This window comes from Prionailurus bengalensis, chromosome A3, assembly GCF_016509475.1.
Source record: "Prionailurus bengalensis isolate Pbe53 chromosome A3, Fcat_Pben_1.1_paternal_pri, whole genome shotgun sequence".
Classification (NCBI taxonomy): domain Eukaryota; kingdom Metazoa; phylum Chordata; class Mammalia; order Carnivora; family Felidae; genus Prionailurus; species Prionailurus bengalensis.
Genome location: NC_057354.1, coordinates 5,088,981 through 5,109,806, shown reverse-complemented (window position 1 = coordinate 5,109,806; position 20,826 = coordinate 5,088,981). Strand labels below are relative to the sequence as shown.

The following is a 20,826-nucleotide window of genomic DNA, read 5'->3' as shown; positions in this document are numbered from 1 at the left end:
ATGCTACCCTGGGTTACAATTTGAAATTCTCACACATGTACCTTATTTTCTTTGGCACGGTATAGATTCCTTCCTTTCTTTTTAAAGAATCAACTCAGTGGAATTTGGGGGAGGGGAGAACATCCTGTATTCCCGGAAATTCAATATATAGCTGCAAAGATTTTATTTTTTAAAAAAAGGGAGAAAGAAAAGATGGACAAGAAAAAGATCCAAGGGGCGAATGGCCACAGCAACATGACCTTTGCAGCCAGCTCTTGAACCCCAAATGGGCCTCTCCTTCCTTCCTTTGATGCCTACTTTCGAGAAGACAAAGATAGAAATAAAAAGAACACGACGAGCATACACAGTCTACAGAATTTAAGCAAACGTCTGTAGAATCTTAAATGATTAGTGGAAAACTCGTTTAAGTTTCCAGAGCATCTTTCTCTCACTCTAAATTTTAAAAGCGTGAAATGTAAGTTCTGTGTACTCAGGTCAAGTTGAAGGGTGTCATAATCTAACCCCCCAAACGACTGGCAAGTATATGAACTGATCAGATCTGCGGGGTCCTATTTTTCTGTTACTTTCTGTTAAGATCCTAGAGCATTAGATACAAAGTCGATATCCATGCATCTCAATGATCAATTTCCTTCTCTCAAATGTATGGTAATGAATCCATGTAAGAACGAAAAATCTTTCTACTTTATGCTCTGTCAAAGGCCCGTACGTGTCTTTATGGATACAGTTCCTACGAGAAGGGGAGGGGTAAGTGCCTGAGGAAAAGTTCCAAGTACAGTTTATACAAAAGTACAATATTAGAAAGACTTCCATAAATCATTCTTTAGTAGATTTCCTTAACTATCACATTTTTCAAAAGTAAACAAATTGGGCTATATTTGCAGTAACTCAAAGTGCAGCATAAATTTAAATGATGTATTTGTTCTGCTCACTGATAGGAGGCTAATGTTACGTTAATATATTAGCTCTTCCTGTCAAGAGGTATTTACATATGTACATTATTTCAGTTAACAATAAAATGTGATACCATAAACTATATTTTATAGGAAAGCATAAGGGAAGCCAAATGTGCAAGTCTATTAAAGACTTAAAAGCTTCTAATAAACTACTTGATGTGTGTGGGGGGCGGGTGGGGGGCGGGGCTTAAATAATCTGGTCTGCCGGAGAGAAGGCAGTCTGATGTTCTGGAGGCCCCACCCCCGGCCAGCCACCTGGTTCCAACACCTTGGCCCGGACCTCCTGATCAGGCAGGGAGGCGCGCAGAAGCGTGGCGCCCGGCCCAGGTGCAGTCCCTGTGACTGAGGGAGGGGAAGGGGCCATCTGAGTGCCCGCCCTCAAAGTTTCAGGAATCTTTCCTCCCTCGGAAGGTGTGACACAATCAGACCCCCCGACAAGCTGGGGTGAGCAGTCCGTGCCGCGTGCGAAGTGCCCAGAGCGTGCGCGACCACAGAGGGGTTAGTTCTGCTCTTCTAGCGCACGGCTGTCTGCAGTACTCCGCCGCTTGGGTTGGAGAGTGGCAAAAAAGGACACGTCTGGGTCCGGGTCGGCCTGCAGGGCCAGGACGGTCTCTTCAATGACTTCAAGATGAGGGTTACCGGCATTTCTCAAATACGCTAAAGACAGAAAACAGTAGTTGGGCTCGCGTGTGCCATGAACTGTGCTCCAACACAGACTCTCGTTTTGGGTTTTTCTGAAACCACACCTCAGGACAATAAATCGTTCTTCCCAGAATAATCACACATACAGGGCCTCACAAAGATGAAATGATTGCCTCCATCAAAGGGTATTTCTTAAATTTCAAAGATGAAAGAATGGGTAGGTATGCACATTTTTAAAACTGTAGTTCAGAAATGTTCAATGTCATGTCTTCTCCCCGCCGCTACAAAATAACTGACAGCGTGTGGAGTACGGTGGGGGGGGGGGGGGGGGGCGCAGGTTTGCTGGCAGGGGGAGGTGTGGGAGGGAAGGGGCAAGGAAGGTACGTTCGGGGACAGGATGCTCCGCCCCACCCGTGGCTTAGATGTGAACGTGTCATCCGAGGGACACAATCTAAAGTTAAGTCCTGTTCAGGCTGAGCTCGACATTTTTCTGACTACAGAATTAATACCATCAAAACCTCAGCGTAATTAAGGCTTACATTTGCTGCCTTTCATAACGTCTATGTCCTAAGTCGACGTTTACAAAAGTTTCCCGCATTTCTAGAACACGGCGATGTTTTGCATTCTAGCATTACGTTCACTAAATGTGAAAACTGGACCACATTCATTTCCTTAGTCATTTTCTAAACAACGAACGATTCTGCATAAAAGTGAATACATCAAGTTATATAATAAGTCTGAACTTTGCTATCATGCAATCTGCCACAATCTCCTAGAGGAAATCTAGCTGCTGCCCGATGAAGTTTTTAAAACGTGTAAGTTCAGAAAAGCGGTCCACATACCCTTTTCCAACAGCGTCTGCCGCAGAGCTCTGGCTAGTAAAACTCTCACGTTGGGCACAGGATCTGACACGAGGCTTAAAAGACTGGGGAGTAAGTGTTCGACAAACTGGTCTGCGGGGATACACTCCTCGCTCACCACCGCCTGTGATGGAAGAAAACCACAGCCAAAAATTGATACTCAAGAGTGATCAGCACGTTTTTTCTAAAAACGTACACTTCTCTAATTCCAAGCCTAACTTGGTCACTTACTAGCTTCACAGCTTTGAGTACATGGCTTCACCTGTCTGGGTCTCAGTTTCCTCATCTGTGCAATGGGGAAGTGATGGGCAGGGCAGATCGCTTCCGCAAAGAACCTAGCAAAGCACCCACCTGTTAAGGTTAAGAACCCTCGCCTTTGTTACTCACCAGACCTCAGGTTCTGAGGGCAGGGACCACACCTGTCTTATCGACAGCCCAGTCCCCATCTCCAATCCAGGCCGGGCCCTCTGCGAATACCCAACAAACACCGCCTCCGGGATGATCACCAGCACCTGCCCACCGCCCCTCTGCTTACAGAGTCCCGTCTCATAGCCAGCCACGGGAATCAGCACAAGCCTAGTTTTACGGGTGAGGAAATCCTGGTCCAAGGTGGCAACGCCCAAAGGTCTCCTGATTCCAAGCTGAGCGTGTGGCTTCTAAGTCCTATACATCTTCCCACTACAGGGTAACAGCTGACATGTATTAAGTGCCTGGCAGTGTGCAAGGTAAGTCAGATGCATCAGTTCATCCCCATCTGCCCCGTGGGCCCTCACTAAACCCCAGGTTAGGATCGGTCCCTAGGGCGGCACTGAAATTGCCATCAAATGACCCTTTCCTTTTGTCTGTCTTTCTGTGGGTTTTCTAATTCTTTAATAATTAATTCGTGAAAGCACATACACATTGATTTTTCTTGAACAAAATTAGCTGGGTGTTTCTTCCTTTTATCTCATTATGGATTTTCTAAATCTCAGATGGAGAACTAAAAAATAAAAGCAAAGGTATCTCATTCGCCCTTTCTCCACAAAATGACCTGGGGCACTGACTTCTTCTTTGCAGAAATCTGTGGCGTCAGGCCTGCGGTCTGTTGAGTTTGGCACTGAAATCCGTCAGTCACTGCACTTTGCAAAGCTGACCCCCAAAGTACCGTGTGATGCCCCTCCAGCCCAACAGGGGGCCCTGGTGAGTCCCTCAGTGGGGGAAGGGGGTGTGAGGGAGAGAAAGGGGGCTTTGGGGCTTGGGTGAGCTAGAGTCCCACTACAGCTCGACTGTAATATTGACAGAGCTGGGCGAGGGGTTCATGGAGAGTCATGCTATTCCCTCCACCTTTGTACACGCTTGAACACGTGCATGGGGAAACATTAAAACTTCTCAAATAACACGTTAGCGGGAAAAGAAAAAAATCACGGCTTTATGCTTCCTGTGTGATTTTGACTGAGTCACTTAACCTCTCTGGGCTTCAACTGCTTCCCCTTCAAGAAAAAAAAAAAAAAAAAACTGGTCTGAAAGTACCCAGGTGTGAGGTGCCTGACACACGGCACCTCTTGCCACTGAGGATCAGATGTCGTATCTGAGCCGGTAACTGGCACGCAGAAGCATTCCAGAAGTGGCAGCCATCAGCCCCAGGAAGACCTCGACCCCACCATTTCCAGGACACTAAGTAGGGAGGGTGCCCAGGAGCTGGACCGGCTGACATGAACTTCCCTGCAGAGATGAAATGGTCTCAGCCCCAACCCTACTGCTCTATTCTTCACCGCAGCTTCCCTCCAAGGCAGCTGGCTGAGGGGAGGTGCCACGATGGCCACTGCCCTGGACAGGGCAGGGGGGAGCAGGGCTGCGGGCCCGGCCCTCACCTCACCGGAGGGGAAGTGCTGCTGTGAGAGCAGGAGCGAGTTGGCTCCGCACCGTCTAGAACGTGCCTGGCACACGGCAGGCGTTCAGTCAACACCTTCAGGACGAATGCACAGACGGGCTGGGGAAGCCTGGGCAAATCATTCTGCCTGACCGGGTCGGCCACAATCTCCCGTGAGATCAAGGGGTTCGTTCGGTGCACTGATCTCCAGATGCCTGGCTGGGGTCCTATGTCTGACGCATCTGATATCAGTCCGTGGCAACGTAAGAAAATCCCAGCGGAGAACCCTGCCCCGCCCGGCCGCCCCAGGCCATGCTAACCTGACAAATGAAAGCGAAAGCTTGCCTTCCAACCCACTTAGCACAGTGCCGGAACCTTACGATGAGCTCATGGACGAAAGCTAACCCCAACGCACTTTCACTGTGTGAATAGAACTTCTGCAGAATGGCCACAACCTGTAACAAGTATCAGAAGAGCACATTTAAAATGCTGCCATCTATTTGAATTATGAATCCTACTCTACGTGGAGACTAGACATCTGTATGGCTCTTAAAATGAATTTATAAGCATGGGAGAGGGTAATTTTTGTCACGGCAATCATTAGAACACAGAGGAAAAAAGACTTGTGCAATACACGTACACTCACACATGTAGAACCCTTCAGAAAATGAAATTCAAAAAAGGACTAGCATTAGAAAAATACATTCTTAATCTTAAGATTTCCAAATTTTAGGAAACGTCCTCTTGCATAATAACTAAATCATTACCTCTCGGAACATGCCACGTTTGTAAAATTTTAATACCATCAGAGTACCTTAGTAAGACAATATTTCCAAATGAGATTCGATCCCCCCACCCAGTATTCAGCTGGTTATAAGCCCAGGTAAGAAACAGGATAAGCCTTTTTTTTCCATGACAGAGCTTTTGCTTACTAACTACTTTTCTACAAAACCATGCCGTAGGGTTAAGCCCAGCCTGTGTTTAAGGAAACACTAAGCCATCATTTACAGGGTCTCATATAGAAAATGATTTATCCACAATTTCTATCACTGAAGCATACAGCTTAAGAAAAAGGCTATGTTACGTGCTGATAAAACCATAATGCAGTTCCTAATTTCAAATTTAAAAGCTGGCTTCATAGGTATACTGAAGAATCAGCCCCAGAAAGTAAAGGGGTTGAAATGGAAGAAACAGAAATGTTCCTATTTCCAAAAATCACAAACAAACAGACAAACAAAAAAGCCACGATTCCTTACAAGCTTGAAGGAGATCCATCGAACTTCAGAAACTTTATCTGCACACAACTTCAAGGCAATATGCATTAAATAATCATAAACATCATGGGGATTATAGAGTTCCAAAATGAGTATCAGCTGTCTGAAGAAAGAAAAAAAAAGGAAATTGGTTTTTAGGGCAAAAAAAAAAATACCTTACTAATGTCTCCTTACTCTCGTTTCATTTTATAGATAAAAAGAGCCGGGCTGGGAAATTAAGGGCACATGTGGACCTAGCGAGGCTTTCCGTCAGTAAAATGCCAAAAGCAGAAAGCCGAGGGAAATACCACGCAAAATAAAGTGGAAAAAGAAAATCGTCTGTCTTCATCTCACCCAAACAAATCCAACAAAAAGGAAATAAATTAAACTTTGTAAAACAGAGGCAGAGAAATTTATGAACAGGGATAATATTTCAATTCTGGGTTATCAGTTGGAAAGCACATAAAACTCTGAAAATCAGATAACATAAAAATAGCCAAAACGCTGAAGTTCCCAGAGATCAACAGATCAGGGGAACCTCTGAGGAGCCTCGGCTTTGTTCCCCAAGCGGCCGGCAGGCAGCTCGAGCCCTTTCCCCCCCCCCCCGCCCCGCCCAATCGGCAAGGTCCGCTTGGAGAGAACTGGGAGCCTCGGCTCTCTACTCCAAGGGAAAAATTCATAAGATGGCTGGACGGGAAAACCTACCACCAAAGCTCTCACTCTCTTCTAAATGGGGATGGAGAGAAGGGGGTATGAAAATAAATGGCATTGTTTCCACGCTGGCAACGAAAGGAAATGAAAAAGAGATTGGAAGGAAGTTAGAACCAGGAACCAGGAGTGCCGGGGAATACTTTCATATCAAAAAGCACTGTTTTCAGAAAAATGATACCAGTACCGTGGGCGCGGGGAGCACAGAATTCATATCAGTGGCTCTGGCTTCAATAACCACGGCAGAGATGGGAGATAGCCAGGGCTCCGAGATAACGCTGTCGGCGGTGCGAGCCCCGCCGGCCCGGCCCCCGGCCCGCGGAAGCCGGTCCTCGTGGCCAGGCCCCGGCTCCGTCCCCCATTCGGTCCCCCGCCGGGTCCCCATGCCCGGTCCCCGGCCCCGGGAAGCGGGTCAGTCCGGCCCCGGTCCCTCGGTCCCAACCCCGTTCCCGGGAGGCAGGTCAGCCCGGCCCCGGTCCCCCCACCCCCACGCCATCGGTGCCCGGTCCCCGGCCCCATCCCCGGCCCCCATCCCCGGTGCCCAGCCACCGCCCCCCGGCCGCCGGGGAAGCGGGAAGCGGGTCGGCCCGCCCGGAGACGGACCCGGCCGAGTTCCCGCGCGCTGCCGCTAGAGGGCGCAATGCTTTCATGGAAAACGTGGGCCTGTTTTTCTCGGTTCTCTGAGAATATAAACTAGGAACATGGCATAATGACTAAAACCTCAATCTCTCAAATTAAGCATAATGATTAAAGATCACAGCGAAGAGAAAATCTTTTAGTTTGCCCCTGGCATCGGCCAAATCATAGCCTGAATAGCTCCAAAAGCCTGATGGATTTCTACAGGGAAGACAATTATTTGAGAGATTTCTAGTTGAGGGCAAGAAAAATGAAAAGTAAAGCTACCGAGATAAATCCCGACAAGGTGAAAACTAACACCCACACGCCCACCATCGCCACCAAGTCCGCCCAATACTGCGGGAAGCACATGACCTGCCTCGGGAAAGAGCCGTATTAACAGCTTTAACTCTTTTGGAATCAGGGACCCCTTTAATATTCCCTGTGCCGGCACAGGCTGGGATTAAGGAAGTCCTTCACACACGAGACGATGTGCACAGAGGAGGCACCTTGGGGGACGTTTTTATTTAACAATCGTCTCGTCTCAGTGAGCCCCTTTCGTGTCTCTCTCTGTAGCGTAATTTTCTTTAGGAGCTGAAGTGCATAAGCACGCTGTGCCCTGCAGAGAGGGCTACACTCAGAATGTTCGGGAAGGCTTTGGCAAAAACTCTTCCGATTAATAGGAAAATACTGAAGAGGGGGTGATTCATCTTTTATTTGGTTCGAATAAATTGCCTTAGAGAACAGCAGAACACTCTAATTCCAAAGTGACTCGAGCCCTGTCTTCATCAGAAAATGAATATCTCCCCGGAGACCGTGGTATTTGTAACTTAGTGCTGCGGAATTCACTTTATCCCTTAATAAAAACATAATCTCTTTATCCAAAAGAACACTATTACTGCGAGCTTAGAAATCAATTATAAGGTAGGAAAATTAAGAATTATTCCATCTAATTTGCCTTCTCATATCCCCAAACAGGTTTTACTTACTCTGCTAGTTCATATCGAAACCTCCAATTCCTGCTGTTATCGGTCACTACAAATTCTTGAAGCTGATAAAGATACTCTCTCCTCTTGTCTTCATGAAGCAACTATTTTTTAAAAATGTATACATAAATGAAAGTGCAGAACCCCTCCAAACGACCCCAAATGTATTGTTTTATTACACTTGAACTCGTACAATCGTCCCCGGCAAGATCTGTGCATTCCCCCGATGCCTCGAGCCCCGTCTATCACCCGGTGTGGTTGTGAATTAAGGCTGCTGCTAAGGGACCTCACGTGTACCCCCGAATGCCTCCGACCTCCGCCCCGGTGGGTGTGTGTGCTTGTGTGTTCCTGAATGCCCCCGAGCTCTTCCCCCTCTCACAGTTTCCTGCCTGAAAACAACACGTGCGTGTGTGTTCGGAAAACAACGCCACTGCTGTTTCCCAGGGAGTCAGCTCTCTGCCGTCAGCAGGAGAGGAAAGCAGAGCTGGTGCGTCATGCGCCCCAGTCCGTCAAGGGCAGCTCGTGGTCATGTGGATGCGAGTAATTAGTTTCTCTAAGGTCGTTTTTAAAGCCTTATTTTTACACTCATCATTCCTTTAAGACAAAAATTGAAGAGGCCGGAAGGGAAGCAGCAAGGTCTGGCAGAGAGAGCCCTCCCGCAGAACTGAGATTGGAGCGCAGCCGGCTTCTTCCCCTGGGTGACCCCGGGCACGGTGCGCACCACCCCGGGGGCCTGGGTTCCTTCGTCCTCACGGGGCGCGCTAGGCTACGAGTCTAGTATCCTCCTTGGGATGAGACCTCCGAGGGACAGGAAGATTGAAAGGCAAGAAATAACAACAGTTACCCATCACTGAGAACACCCTCTATAAGACTCTGGATGGTAGACTTCAAGCGAAGAAACCCAGACTAGTTGCTTTTTTGTTTCTCGCTGCTCCTTCACACAGCCAGGGTTTTTGTTTTTGTTTTTTTTTAAGACATTGCTTTGAAGTGGGAAGGTCTGGTCTTTATTTTTAATCCTTCTTCCTACCTTTAGAAAGTCATACAGGTGTTTGAGAATTCCTATTCGTACTTCATCCAGGTCCTTTAAAAATCCGTTGAAGATGGGCACCAGGTCAGCCGCTGTTAACTGGTCCCCAAGAATCGCAGCCAGCTCGTGAATAGAGAAGGCCAGGGTCCGACGCACCTTCCACTGGGGGTGCACGGAACACAGATCACGGGAAACAAGCGTCAGTCACCGTCACCAAGAGCACAAATGGCATTTTTAGGGCAGAACGGACACCTCCAGGGGTCGGCCACCAAAGTGTTCATCTCGTGAAGGCCTGGTAGGCGTGCCAGATGGCACCCACATGAGAAAAAGGCCGGCACGCCCTGTGGCCCTTCCCTTCACTCCCGAGCAGATGACCCCCGCCCCCCGCCCCGCGCCCCCAGTTCCGCGTGTGCCGCCGAACGGGTTCCTGCTTTACCTGCACGTCAGAAGCCAGCGTTTCGTACGTATCTTTGAGGCAATGCCAGTTTCGCCTGCCCAAGGTAAGCGCCACCCCCGGGAGGCTGTAGGCGCAGTGCTTGGCGATGTCGGTATCGACAGTCTGGGCTCGAGCTGGGTCAGTCATCGACACGTACTGATCTAGCAGGGGCTGAGGTATTACATCCTGGGAAAGAGCAGAGAAAGGAGACCATCATGCTCGCAGGAGAGAAGGAAAACGCTCAGAAAAACAAGGAGCCTGGAGTTTGGAGGTGAAAACAGCAAAGCAGAGACGTCAGAGGAACCAGAGGCCTTCGTCCAAGCTCAGGGCTCTGGATTGGTGAACTGCTCTGCAGGAGATGAATTTTCGACTTGGACCGAATGAGGCTAAAGCAATGTCTAGACCCATCTCTTCCAAATTTGTCTAGCATGGGATATTCCAGAGAACATTCTAGACACCAACATCTGGTTAGTCCGATGCACACGCTCTTGAGAACGGAAACCACCTTGTCTTGTGACTGCCTGGCACCTCGAGCCCATACACACGGATTTTCACTAGCTTCTCCCAACTGATGGGATGGGTCACCGCCTTCCTCAGACATCACCCACTTACCTTTGCTTCTGTAAGGATAATGGAATACAATCATTTCAAACATTTAAGAGACCCTACATAACACAAGAAGCCAATCCACAAGACAGAACCAAGTCAAACATAGTTCAACCAAAGAATCTGTCAAAAATTTTTCAGACCAAAAAAACCCCCCAAAACTGAAATGACTTGTATAGATACTATTAAAGGACAGGTGTCACGTTTTTTTCTCATACTTGATTTGCTTTATTAAAATACTGTTCTAGATTGTTCAAAAGACTCTAAACACTCCTTCAGAACTTGTGTTTGTTTTTTTTTAAGTAAGTTACAGAGGAAATATTAGCAACACAGATGATGAACGAAGAGACGTCATTAATATTGATGGGAACTCTCTGGTTCCCCTGGCCGTTCTTAAATTTAACTTCCAGAAAATGTGAAGTTTTCAACTGCTTTTCTTTTCAAGGAACAAACCTGTAATTTAGATTTATTCTCCTCAAGTGGGGCGGGGAGATGCCTCTGCTCGGTCTCCAGAGGGTCCCTGACTCCACCGCAGGGTTCGCCAGGGTCCTGCAGAGTTGATGGGACACGTTACCAACTTACCCCAAACAGGAAGCTGTCCTATTGTTTCCCCCCATCAAGGAGTCCTCTTTCGGTGCCAGAAATGACCTCCGCGGACCAATACTGGTGCTTCCCTTCCAGTCACTGGTATCTCTCCAGATGCGAAAAAATACATTTGCACAGTTACAGACGACATGGTAGAGGTCAGTCACCTTAAGTGCCAAGGCAAACAGATGTCGTACATTTTCATCTCAAGACTGCTTGAGGCCCTTAGAGAGGACAGGCTGATGTTGGTGAGAACCAACAACCTGCACTGACCATCCTTTAAGCCCCAGGGTCCCAGGGTGGCTAATCAATGCCCGGCAAGTAACGTCACAAGTTTAAGACAAAAGCCATCCCAGAAGGCAGCGCGGAGCAAACTCGTCCGGCATTTCTCGGGAACTGGAGACACGGGAGCAAGGTGCACCTGCCGGGACGGATGGAGCGGAGTAAGGGGAAGACCTATTCCATCTGAGCGAAAAGACACAGCTGATAAAGGAGTATTTACCTGGAAAACTGTTCTCGATTTTCACGTGTACAAACACTTCTAATGTTTGCCGATGGACCTTTACATTAGGTTAACAATTAAAATGAGCAAGAACACTCAGCGGTGACATACTGGTCTCTGATCATTGATTACATTAGCAGAGATGAACCTGACCTTCTCCTCCAACTGTCACATGGGTTCCTACGTGCACTTGAAATGTCATGCTGTCTACCAGCTTAATGGATCCTGACAAATCAGCTCAATATATGATCCAGGAAAGTCGATTAATACACCGATAGATGCTTCGTTTGCTCCGAGGCATATGCTACCACAATCTTCAACCCCCCAGGTTGCCACTGAAACGTACTGATTGTTTCAACAGAGGCCAGCCCCAAACAGAAATGTTTTGGTATGATAACCTAAGACCTCAATTTCTCCAAGTTAATAAATGCGTATACGTTAATATGCAATAAGTCATTCGTCTTCTCTCAGGAGTTAATCTGACTCCGAAGTCTTTGGTCCAGTTGTCATGCACAGCACTCGCCCCGGGTGCAACGTACCGCCACCAGTGACAGCAACCTCAAGAGGCGCTGGGAGGTCATCTCCCCAGAAAACCACCTGGCAGTCAAGACATAGGTGAGAAGCTCCAGGGCACCACCCCCGCCCCCCCCCCCCGCCACCCCCCGCACTGGGCATCTCGCCACACGGACGGTGCGCGAAGAAGGCAGAGCGGACGCAAGGGGCGGGGTCAACACCGAGGCACTGCACTAGCCAGCCGCCCGGCCTCGGCTGCTCTTCTGTCGTCTCTGGGAGAGAACACTGTCCTGATCACTTAGGCTCTGGGAGTTTTCTGTTCCCTTTCCCTTCTTTTGCAATTGGAAGCATCCTGACTGATCCCAGTGGAACCTAAGAGTCCAGCTGCAAATTCAAAAGCCCTGGCACCCACCCCAGAGGCCAAAGGCCTGCTTCACGCGAGCCCTTTCCAATCCCTCGTGCAACAGAGCCAACTCGGAGGAATCTGTTCATTTTCTTTTCTCTCACTTCCGTATGTGACAAAGAAGCCAGACTCCGATCACGTCTCCACCACAGCAGACATGGCCGTGCCTTTCTCCCTAACCTGTGATCTCCACCCTCTAGGCAACACGCTACCAACGAGAGTTTTCTTGCCTGTTTTTGAAAACAAACCAGCAAAACAGGACATCACCTCATTTCTTACTGATCAAAGACAACCTGGACAAACCCCTAAACATCTTATATTCAGGCTTTTCAAGCGGGTCTTTTGTTTTGTTTTATTGGAACAGGCCCAGAGGGGAAGGGAAGTGAGGAGTTCTCTCAGTCCCTAAGATCTCATTACGGACGGTGCGGGTGGCGCAGCCGCTGGGGCTCCGGCCCCCCGAGGGCCTGATGAGACGATCCACCATGGCACAGGGACGGAGGAGAGGCCAACACGCCCATGATTTCATGGTCCTGGACTCCTCCCAGATTTTAAAGCTCTAGTCTCACCCCCTGAAGGACCCCAGCTCAAAGTGGCCCCAGAGCAAGTTACTAGGAGTTAGGAAGGCGTCGGAGCCTCCCGCCATTGGCGAGCTGGAAAGCTTCAGGGACTCGAAGTGAGAGCAGACTGCGGGCTCCCTCCTCTCCCTGAATGCAGGCTCCCAGTCTCACGGGGGCCGGTTCCAGGCTGCAGGATAAAAAACTGCTGAGCCGTTGGCCTTTCAAAGTCTCTCCTCCAAGAAACAGCACGCCGGGGCCACCACTGGAGCGACCATGTGCCAAGAGAGCATCTACAGGGCGAGGACCGGACATGGTGGGCCACCTGTGAGGCCTGGGCCAACCTCCAGTTCCGGAGCCGCCTGAACCCACCCTGTGCTATTACCAAAAGCTGTAAAACAGCAGTGAATCAGGGCACGTATATGGTTAATCCTCCCCCAAAGAACCAAGATTCGTCCTCTTCGGAGAAGGGGGAAGATACTCGTTGGTCCCCCCACTCCTGTTTTTGTGGAGAAGAGTCAGGGTTATCAATCACCTGATTGATTGGTTGTCTAGTTATCCAAAACATGACCTTAAGAACAAAATTAAATTTGGCATTTATCATCTCTGCCAAGGTATATTAATAAAAGAAAATGCAGCTTTGTGATTTCTGTCACATCCTCGGGGGCAGATGGAGAGGGCAAACGCTTACTGTGCTTTGTAATATCCTGGCCACGGAGAGCTCCTTCTGCGATGATGAAGCCGACAGAGCCATCTGATTGTCAGAGGCAGGGCTGGGCTCTGAAACGGACACTTCATTTAGACCTTCTGTCGGCTTGTGCGCGGGCTCATTCACAGAGTCAAGCTGTGCGGCTCTCAGTGCAGCTGATAATACCTGAACCTGAGCTGCAGGAAGAGAAGTTTCAAGAATTTTAATAACTTTATTTGATTTGCAGGGACTCACTTCAGAGGGGTGTTCACAACAAGGCAGCCCGGCTGCGGGTGTGCCACGCGAGCACGCGCCTTCCGCACATCTGTCCAGGCAGTAGCCGTGCTCCGGGGTCCCAGAACGAGCTCTCGGGGAGGTGGTGATATTTACGGCCGTTAACTTTAACTGTTCCAACTAAACACCAGCCATGCACAGAGCATCAAATCTGAACTCGAAACGCCTCAATTAGGACAATCAGGGTTTGCCTCCATCATCTTCCACGGTGCCTGAATGCCAGTGTCTGTAAGGTCCACCTACTCGGTGAGGGGTCCTGCTCCCCCATTTATAAAGCAAGATGGCTGCCTTCTCCACCACACACACACACACACACACACACACACACACACACACTAGTTCCTACATCCTGTTTTCTACATTCAACAGACCTCAAGATTCATTGAAATGTTTAGAGCTTGGAGCTGGCTTCCCCGCTGGGCCCAGGGCAAGGTCCCACCTCCTTAACGCAGCACACCAGGCCCTTCCCAATGGCCCGAGTCACATTTCCAGCAGCAGCCAGTTCACAAAGAGCCAGCGTGTCGTTTATTTCTGAAACTTTGGGGGTCACAGATCCCTATGGGCTCTGATGAAAAGCCACGGGTCCTTCCTCAAAAAAGAAATCAGGCACGCGCATACACGTGAGCTTTTACAAACGACGATTTCCAGGAGCTGAAGGAACCCTCTGAAACTCATCCCTCTCAACTCCTCTGGACGGTGGGCTCCTTAGCCGTCGTCTTTCGGGGGCCACATCAAACGCTGCCCCCTCTGCAAGGCCTTCCCTCAGACATTTCCCCTGTCCTCAGGGGTCCTGCCCCGTGCTCCCATGGCGTGCCATGCCTCCTCCCGTCCCAGCCCCTGCAGCACCCTGTACCCGTGGCTCGTTCACCCCTCCACCTGACCGTAAGGTTCCTCCCGTGTCGGTCCCTGCTGTCCCAGCACCCGGCCCGGGTCCCGGCGCTGAGATCAACGCAGCTTTCGAAATGTGTTTTCCAAAAACAGACCTTTGTCTGTAGCTATTAGAAGTGATATGTTACATGTGCTCAATCCTTCGGCAAACATTGACTTAATTTCCTTTATACATTTAAAGAAAAAGAATAATCAGAGGGCTAACTGGATTTTCACATTTCCTTTCCCGAAAGCTTCACAAATCTTTGCCCGGCAACAGCAGCCAGTGTTGTTTTTTCCAATTTCCCCAACCCAAGGAAGAATACAAATATAGCACTGTTTAGAGCAAGGAGAGGCGTGATAATGGATATGGATTGCAAGGCCCGGCTCCCAGATCAGATGCTCAGTGGGAGCACTAGTCATAAAACGAAAAATACCCCAGAGAAGAAGTTGTACTTTTCCTTGCTGTACAAAGACAAAAACCTTAAAGTTTGGCTAAGGGCTGAGTTAATAGGCTCCAAAAGGAGCACCATTCTCAGCGGTTTGTAACTAGAAAAAGCATTATAACGTGGGAAATGATGTAACAGCATCCAAGGAGCTAATAAAATTTCCACTGCTACAGACGGGCCCCGCAAACTATCTGCCTTTCTATTAAAGCCGACTTCGGCCTCGCACAGCTGCAAAACCAGGAGGCAAAACCCGACAGGTACCTGCACAGAGATCCCCAGAGCTCCGGCGTGGGGAGACCAAGAGAGAGTCTCTCCTGCCCACGCGGGCACGGTGTGCGTCGAGGTAAGCACACACAGGCGCTGTGGCGCACAGCCCAGAAAGGCCCCGTTTTCTCTTTAATCACGATGGATGACGTTTACCTTGAACATCTGGATCATCCATCACATGCTCCTGTAAACGATCAAGGACTTTCTGAATCTCGCTCCTGGCCACGCAGCTGTTTTGCACAGGCTCGGGTCTGCTGCAGCCTTTTTCGCGTGGCCCAGCCTCACTCAGAAGCAGCTCTTCCAGGTCCTTGCTTATGTCAGGGAGAGGAGTTCGCCAATAGAGGAAATTATTGAATACGTCCTCAGGACTCCCTGGGCAGGTCCAAGAGCCGGGTCCAGGGTGGCTGTTGACGGGGAGGTCGTTCCTCTCAGGGAGCTTGAGGGTGGCACTGGCCTCTGGGGAGAGCCCGGTCAGCTCAGCTCCAGCCAAGGCAGAGTCTTCCACTGAGTTTCCCATCATGCCACGAGAGGAGCTACGGCACAGGAAATTGCTGGTTCCCGCGGACGTGCCTTCCGTGGGCAGGTCTGGCTCCGTGCGCACCGGCCTTGCGGAACTAGGTTAAGATTGAGGGGGGCACTTTCAGCACCATGTAACAGACTGGAAGTAAGATGGGTAAACATGAAATCCACATCCTCCCAGGCCCGGTCCTCCTCTTTCCCTGGCCACCCGACCCTCCCGAGCCTCCCGGGGGCGAGCAGATCATAGCCTCACGAGAGCATGAGAGGTCTACCCAGCCCCCTTTGCCCCACTGGGCGTATCGCGTGCAGTGAAAATGCCACGCAAAAGTTCAGCCAGTCCCTCCATTATATGCAAGTGGGGAGTCACCCTGGCTTCTGCCGCCACACGCCCAAAGCCAGACTGCGTGTGCTTACGGCTCGTTCGTACCCCACCCAGGGGGCAGGCACTGGAAAACAAAAGGTACTGAGCGACACTGGTGAGTGCTATTTGCTCGCCACTTGGGAGAGTCTTGAGGGACGTGTGCACTCGGGCAGGAGCTCAGTGAATGTGGAGGGACAACGATGGGGGGGAAGGACGCACCAGTCTCAAAAAGGAGGTGTGCTATCTGACATGTAAATCACTACTCCCCTGCTCCAGTGTGATGTTGACAAGGGAGAGACGCTTGCAAACGACCTCGAGCGGTCTGGTTAGCGTTGTACCCGTGATCCTCAGACAAAAGATGAAAAAACTCCAAGATCGATCGCTAGAACTGACTAGAGAAGCAGCACAGCGTCCGCCAACGGTGGGTCAGGAATGGCCCCTTTACGTGCACGCGATATCCCACGTTTACGTGCACGTAACATCATCCCACGGCATAAGCGTACATTTGAGGGATTTCACATCTTCGCTTGCGTAAGTCACCCAAAGAACTTCATTAATCAGAAAGTAAGAGAAAATTTTCTTTACAGGTTATTTAATCACTACTCTCAATGAATATTTTATCTAAATTTAGGAGACACAGTAGCTTCATTATTTATAACCCAGTAGTCATGCTTCAAAATCATTATTGCAATTACTTTTTGCTTCTTTACATAATTAAAGCTCTAATATTCCATCTTGCCCAGGAGGTCACTGTTACTAAAGCTCCAGACAAGATAATTGCTAAAATTTTAGGTGGACGCTTGAGGTGAAGCGCGGGCCCCGGTAATCATCCCGCTCGGAGCTCACCAGGCCGAGGACGTGCTTCCACAACTGCCTGTGCCGGGCGACCCAGGGGTGAAATCAGAGTCCAGGCCCCGAGCCGGTGGTCGGATGCTGAGGGGGCCGTCTTCTCCAATATAAAGGCCAGCCCTGGGGGGGTTCGCAAAGGTGGAAATGAAGGGGCCCAGGGACTGGAAGGCCGCCTGGCGCACCTGCGAACGGAGAGAACAGAGCGGCGAACGTGGCGTCGGCCACACGAGTCAGGCCCCAGGCCGGGCAGCTGGCTGACCACCAGACTCGTCACTGTCCGCCGAATCGGGTCTAGCGAGGCAGATTTTCTAAGGCTTTCTCCAAATTCCGAACAGACCATTTTTCAACAGAAAATAAGGGAAAACTCACTACCATCCTGTGGTTTCTATTCTCCCAGAATTGTAATCCCACATCGAGTGACTGCACACTTCACAAAGTGCCTGACCAGACTGTATGGACCACAACGGGCATGTTTGTGAGAGGAACAGAAAAGGTTAACTCTTCGGTTAGAGTGTTTTCCTTCTCGTTTCTCTGATACTCGTTCACGACAGGCATCAGGGTGCGTGCCGCCTGCTGACCACGCACCAGAGCTTCTGAGACTTTAAGCGCCCTCAGCCTCGCAAGGTCTAAATACGCCAATCAGTAACCGAAGAGACACAAGTCCAGGGGCCAAGACGAGGCCAGTCGGCCCGCGGTGGCTGGCGGCCAGCGCTGCCCAGCGGCCCGCACTTACCCATCGGCAGGGGTCGCTGATGAGTCTGATGAAGAGGGGTGACAGCTGGGCTCTGCGGACCTCCGGGGACGCGCTGTAGGACACAGCCATGAAGCACTCCGCACAGGCTTTTCGCATCCCCCACACATTATCTGAGCAGAGCTCCAAAAACTTTGGGATCTACCAAAGCAAACAAAACCGTGCTACTCAAACTTGATCACCCTGAGAAGGGCAGAAAGCTTTTCTCGTGCCTTTTTTAATTACGGCGTATCCATAAATTAATGACAAAGAAGACGGGAATACATCCTAGTCTAAAAGGAATCATTTGAAACGGAAAGAAACTATGGAAGGAGAGTGAGGAAACATTTCCTTTAGAGATGGAGGTGATAGAGGGTAAATTGTTAAGAACTGACAGTAAATGCAAAATAACTCCTATCCACAGAAATGCAAACGCGTCCAGTGGAATGTGCTCGATGATCACCCTGGGCGCTGAGCAGTGCTGAATCCACATGCAAGTTCACGTCAGTATCCCTTGGTCTGACCATGAACGCGTGGCCCTTCGAGTTCCCCATTAAGCCAGGTGTTGGACCTTACCGGTTCCCTCACGAATAAAGGACTTCAATAAAATCTTTGACCTCTTTCTTCACTTGCTATCTGTAGGAGGGTCATGACCACATCCTCTTCTAAAATTTATCCTTCAAAAACGAGGCTTTGTTTCTGATATCCCAACGTAAAGTAACCAGCCAAAATCCTCCACAAATGTGAATCCCCGACTGTGGAAATATCCACCGACAGAAAGGTTAGCATGTCGGGCACTGCTGACCTTCATTCAGACTCATTACACAGAAGACTGTCGATTCAGAGCGACGGCCCACTAAGAATTATCTGGGGGGGTCAGAAGTATGTTGATGTGGTGCCCGCTTGAAATAAAATAAAATGAGCTTCTGAACTTGAATTTAAAAATCAATTTAGAGAGTATACTTTTTGAGCTTGCATTCTAACCATACAGGTCACGCATCCTGTCCGGTAAAAATCCCGTCCAGTAAAAGTCAAATAAAAACGCAGGCTGGGCATCCTGTCAAATCAAAGCGGCCAGCCCCTATTTAGCGTAGTTCTGCGTAGGCACCAGGGAAACAGAGAAGAACAGGAGAGGGTGAAGACCCCACATCAGCGGAACCATAATGAGGTGTGATAAGAGACATGCACGTACTCTGAGCAAAATGTTACGGGGGTGCTGAAAAGGGAGGGGTTCATTCTCTCTGGCACAGTGGGTAGGTGAGCCACTGCAAAGGAGAGGACTTTGCAGAGGCGTGTGCACATTCGAGCCGGGTTTGAAGTGCGAGTTGGGTCCCACCAGGTGGGGAAGACACTGGAAAGAGAGGGATGGTAAGGAGCAGAGGTGTGGCAGGGGGAAAGGCAGAAAGCGCCACGGGAGCCAAAAGGCCACCTGCTGGCTAGGGAAGTGGTTCTCTGTCCTGCCGTACCTCAGGATCTCGAGGGGATTGACGGGAAATGCAGACCCCTGGGCTTTACCCACCCCCCACCCCCCATGAGTCGGACACATGGCCAAAGATGAGACCCGCCCAGACTAGGGGAAGTGGCAAGAGGTGAGGCAGGAAAGGTACTTATGAAGGGCCCCAAAAGGCCAAGAAGGGTCTGAATTTTAACCTGTAACCTAGAAAACTCCCACTGGTCTGGGAGCCCAGGAGTGAGGGGATAGAGTCTAGGTATTCTAGAAAGAGCAGAGGAGAAGGGACAGAGTGGCTTAGACAGTAAGAAGAGACTCGGGGCGGGGGGGGGGGGGTGATCAGTGAGGAGGTGACAGCAAAAGGCCACAGTAAAGTGGGCTGGGGTTGCTTCCGCTCCGTTCCACGGGCCAGCTGCCTAACACTTATGGGAAAAGGTTATAGCTTCAGAAGTCAAGAAATTTGGAACGGATGAATGCAAAATTGAGCTGTCATTCCGAAGTAACGGATTCATAAGTACAAAACTTCACACTTGATTTTAAAAGTGCCCTAAGAAGTGCATCAGCGATTACAACCGGCAAAAACTTCACATACCAGAAATTTCTCAGTGGCTTCTTGTCCGACGGCATGACAAATATCACCAAAATTTGTAGCACACACCTTAAAAAGGCAAAAGGCATACCCGTTATCCTCAGCTTTCTTTTTGTCTTACCAAATCGTGACAACTAACGAGCAGAAGCCTCGAGGGCAATGACTCCTCCAGTCAGGCACCTAACAAGCACTTACTGAGCCTGCCGCCCACACGGCAGAAGACTTAAAACAGAGTACCAAATCCTAGGACTTTCTGGCTCCCAACTGATCTCAATACATAATGCATTTGGTGAGCAATAAAGCAAAAGAGACCCCGAATATTCTCTGCGTGATAGATGAGACCTCTCTTCTTGCCGATGCGTCACAAGGAGAGACCAGAGGGAAGATGGCCAGTGACGCAGCAAGGAGGAGGAGGAGGCTGTCTGGGGAGGCGTGGCAATGGCCTCGGAGAGGAAGAATCTGGTAACCAAGTGAACAAGCCACCGAAAGGGAAGGGGGAGGGCAGGGGTTGGAGTTGGAAGGTACGGCAAAAGTTAAGAGGGTTCTGGAACAAAGGGGCGCAGCTCATGAAGGACCGTGCATGTTAGGGCACAGCACCTAACTGCAAGTCAGTGAGGTCCCGTTGCTCGTGTTGCTGCGACTAAGAGTAGGGGGCTGCCTCACGCAGGACCCCGTCTCCAGGTCCCTGCGCGCACCCCTAGCTGCAGCCAACACGGGCAACGCTGCGCACAGGCTCTCCTCACGTGGTTCCCAGTGGCCACATTTTTCTTCCAGCCTGCGTCTACTAAAGCAGCCGAGAAACTGCCAAGGAATCAATTTTGAATTCTCCAACTGTTGGAATTTTTTGAGTTTCGAAACTCCGTGTCCCAACCTTCCGAACTTGAAAGAGCTTCCCGTCCCCACACAATTCACAGAATCGAGGGAGCAGCAGGCGTTCGACTGTGCCCTTGTTCAGCACCGAAGCCAGTTTGCAGATGATCTAGAAGCAAGAGAAAAAGCAGAGTCACTTGACACACCACAGCTCACATACTGCACACGGCTCCCAGTAAATTCCAGAAGCTGATATTCAAAACACGGCCAAAATACCCAGGAAGTAAACGTGGAGAACACTTTCTTTTGAGTTCTGCCTAGTAATATGATCGGTAGAAGGCCAAATACCCCTCAAGATTTCCTCAGATAAGAGTCTGTCTGAAGCTCAAGCATTGCCATTTGCCAGGTACCCAGCATGTGTCCGAAACATAAATGAACAACTTGTGTGTGTTAACTCACTT

General features: G+C 49.7%; 1 protein-coding gene across 5 annotated transcripts in view; it reads right to left on the bottom strand.

Annotated features, from left to right (window-relative positions):
- Positions 1-146: 146 nt before the first annotated feature.
- The window catches only part of LOC122467226 (serine/threonine-protein phosphatase 4 regulatory subunit 1-like), an 82,345-nt gene continuing 61,665 nt past the window's right edge, over positions 147-20,826 (bottom strand). For 3 of the 5 annotated variants that reach the window (XM_043553602.1, XM_043553605.1, XM_043553603.1), the window contains 14 exons: positions 20,427-20,534; positions 19,559-19,624; positions 17,520-17,678; positions 16,784-16,968; positions 15,211-15,671; positions 13,184-13,377; positions 10,389-10,484; positions 9,330-9,515; positions 8,894-9,055; positions 7,870-7,970; positions 5,561-5,681; positions 4,625-4,759; positions 2,438-2,579; positions 147-1,610 (listed from right to left, as the gene is read on the bottom strand). In XM_043553602.1, coding sequence (XP_043409537.1) covers positions 1,453-1,610; positions 2,438-2,579; positions 4,625-4,759; positions 5,561-5,681; positions 7,870-7,970; positions 8,894-9,055; positions 9,330-9,515; positions 10,389-10,484; positions 13,184-13,377; positions 15,211-15,671; positions 16,784-16,968; positions 17,520-17,678; positions 19,559-19,624; positions 20,427-20,534 — 2,274 coding nt within the window. In that variant the 3' untranslated portion in view covers positions 147-1,452. Of the gene's footprint in view, positions 1,611-2,437; positions 2,580-3,352; positions 4,760-5,560; positions 5,682-7,869; positions 7,971-8,893; positions 9,056-9,329; positions 9,516-10,388; positions 10,485-13,183; positions 13,378-15,210; positions 15,672-16,783; positions 16,969-17,519; positions 17,679-19,558; positions 19,625-20,426; positions 20,535-20,826 lie in introns of those variants that run through there. The other 2 variants (XM_043553604.1, XR_006292863.1) reach the window with 2 other exon arrangements.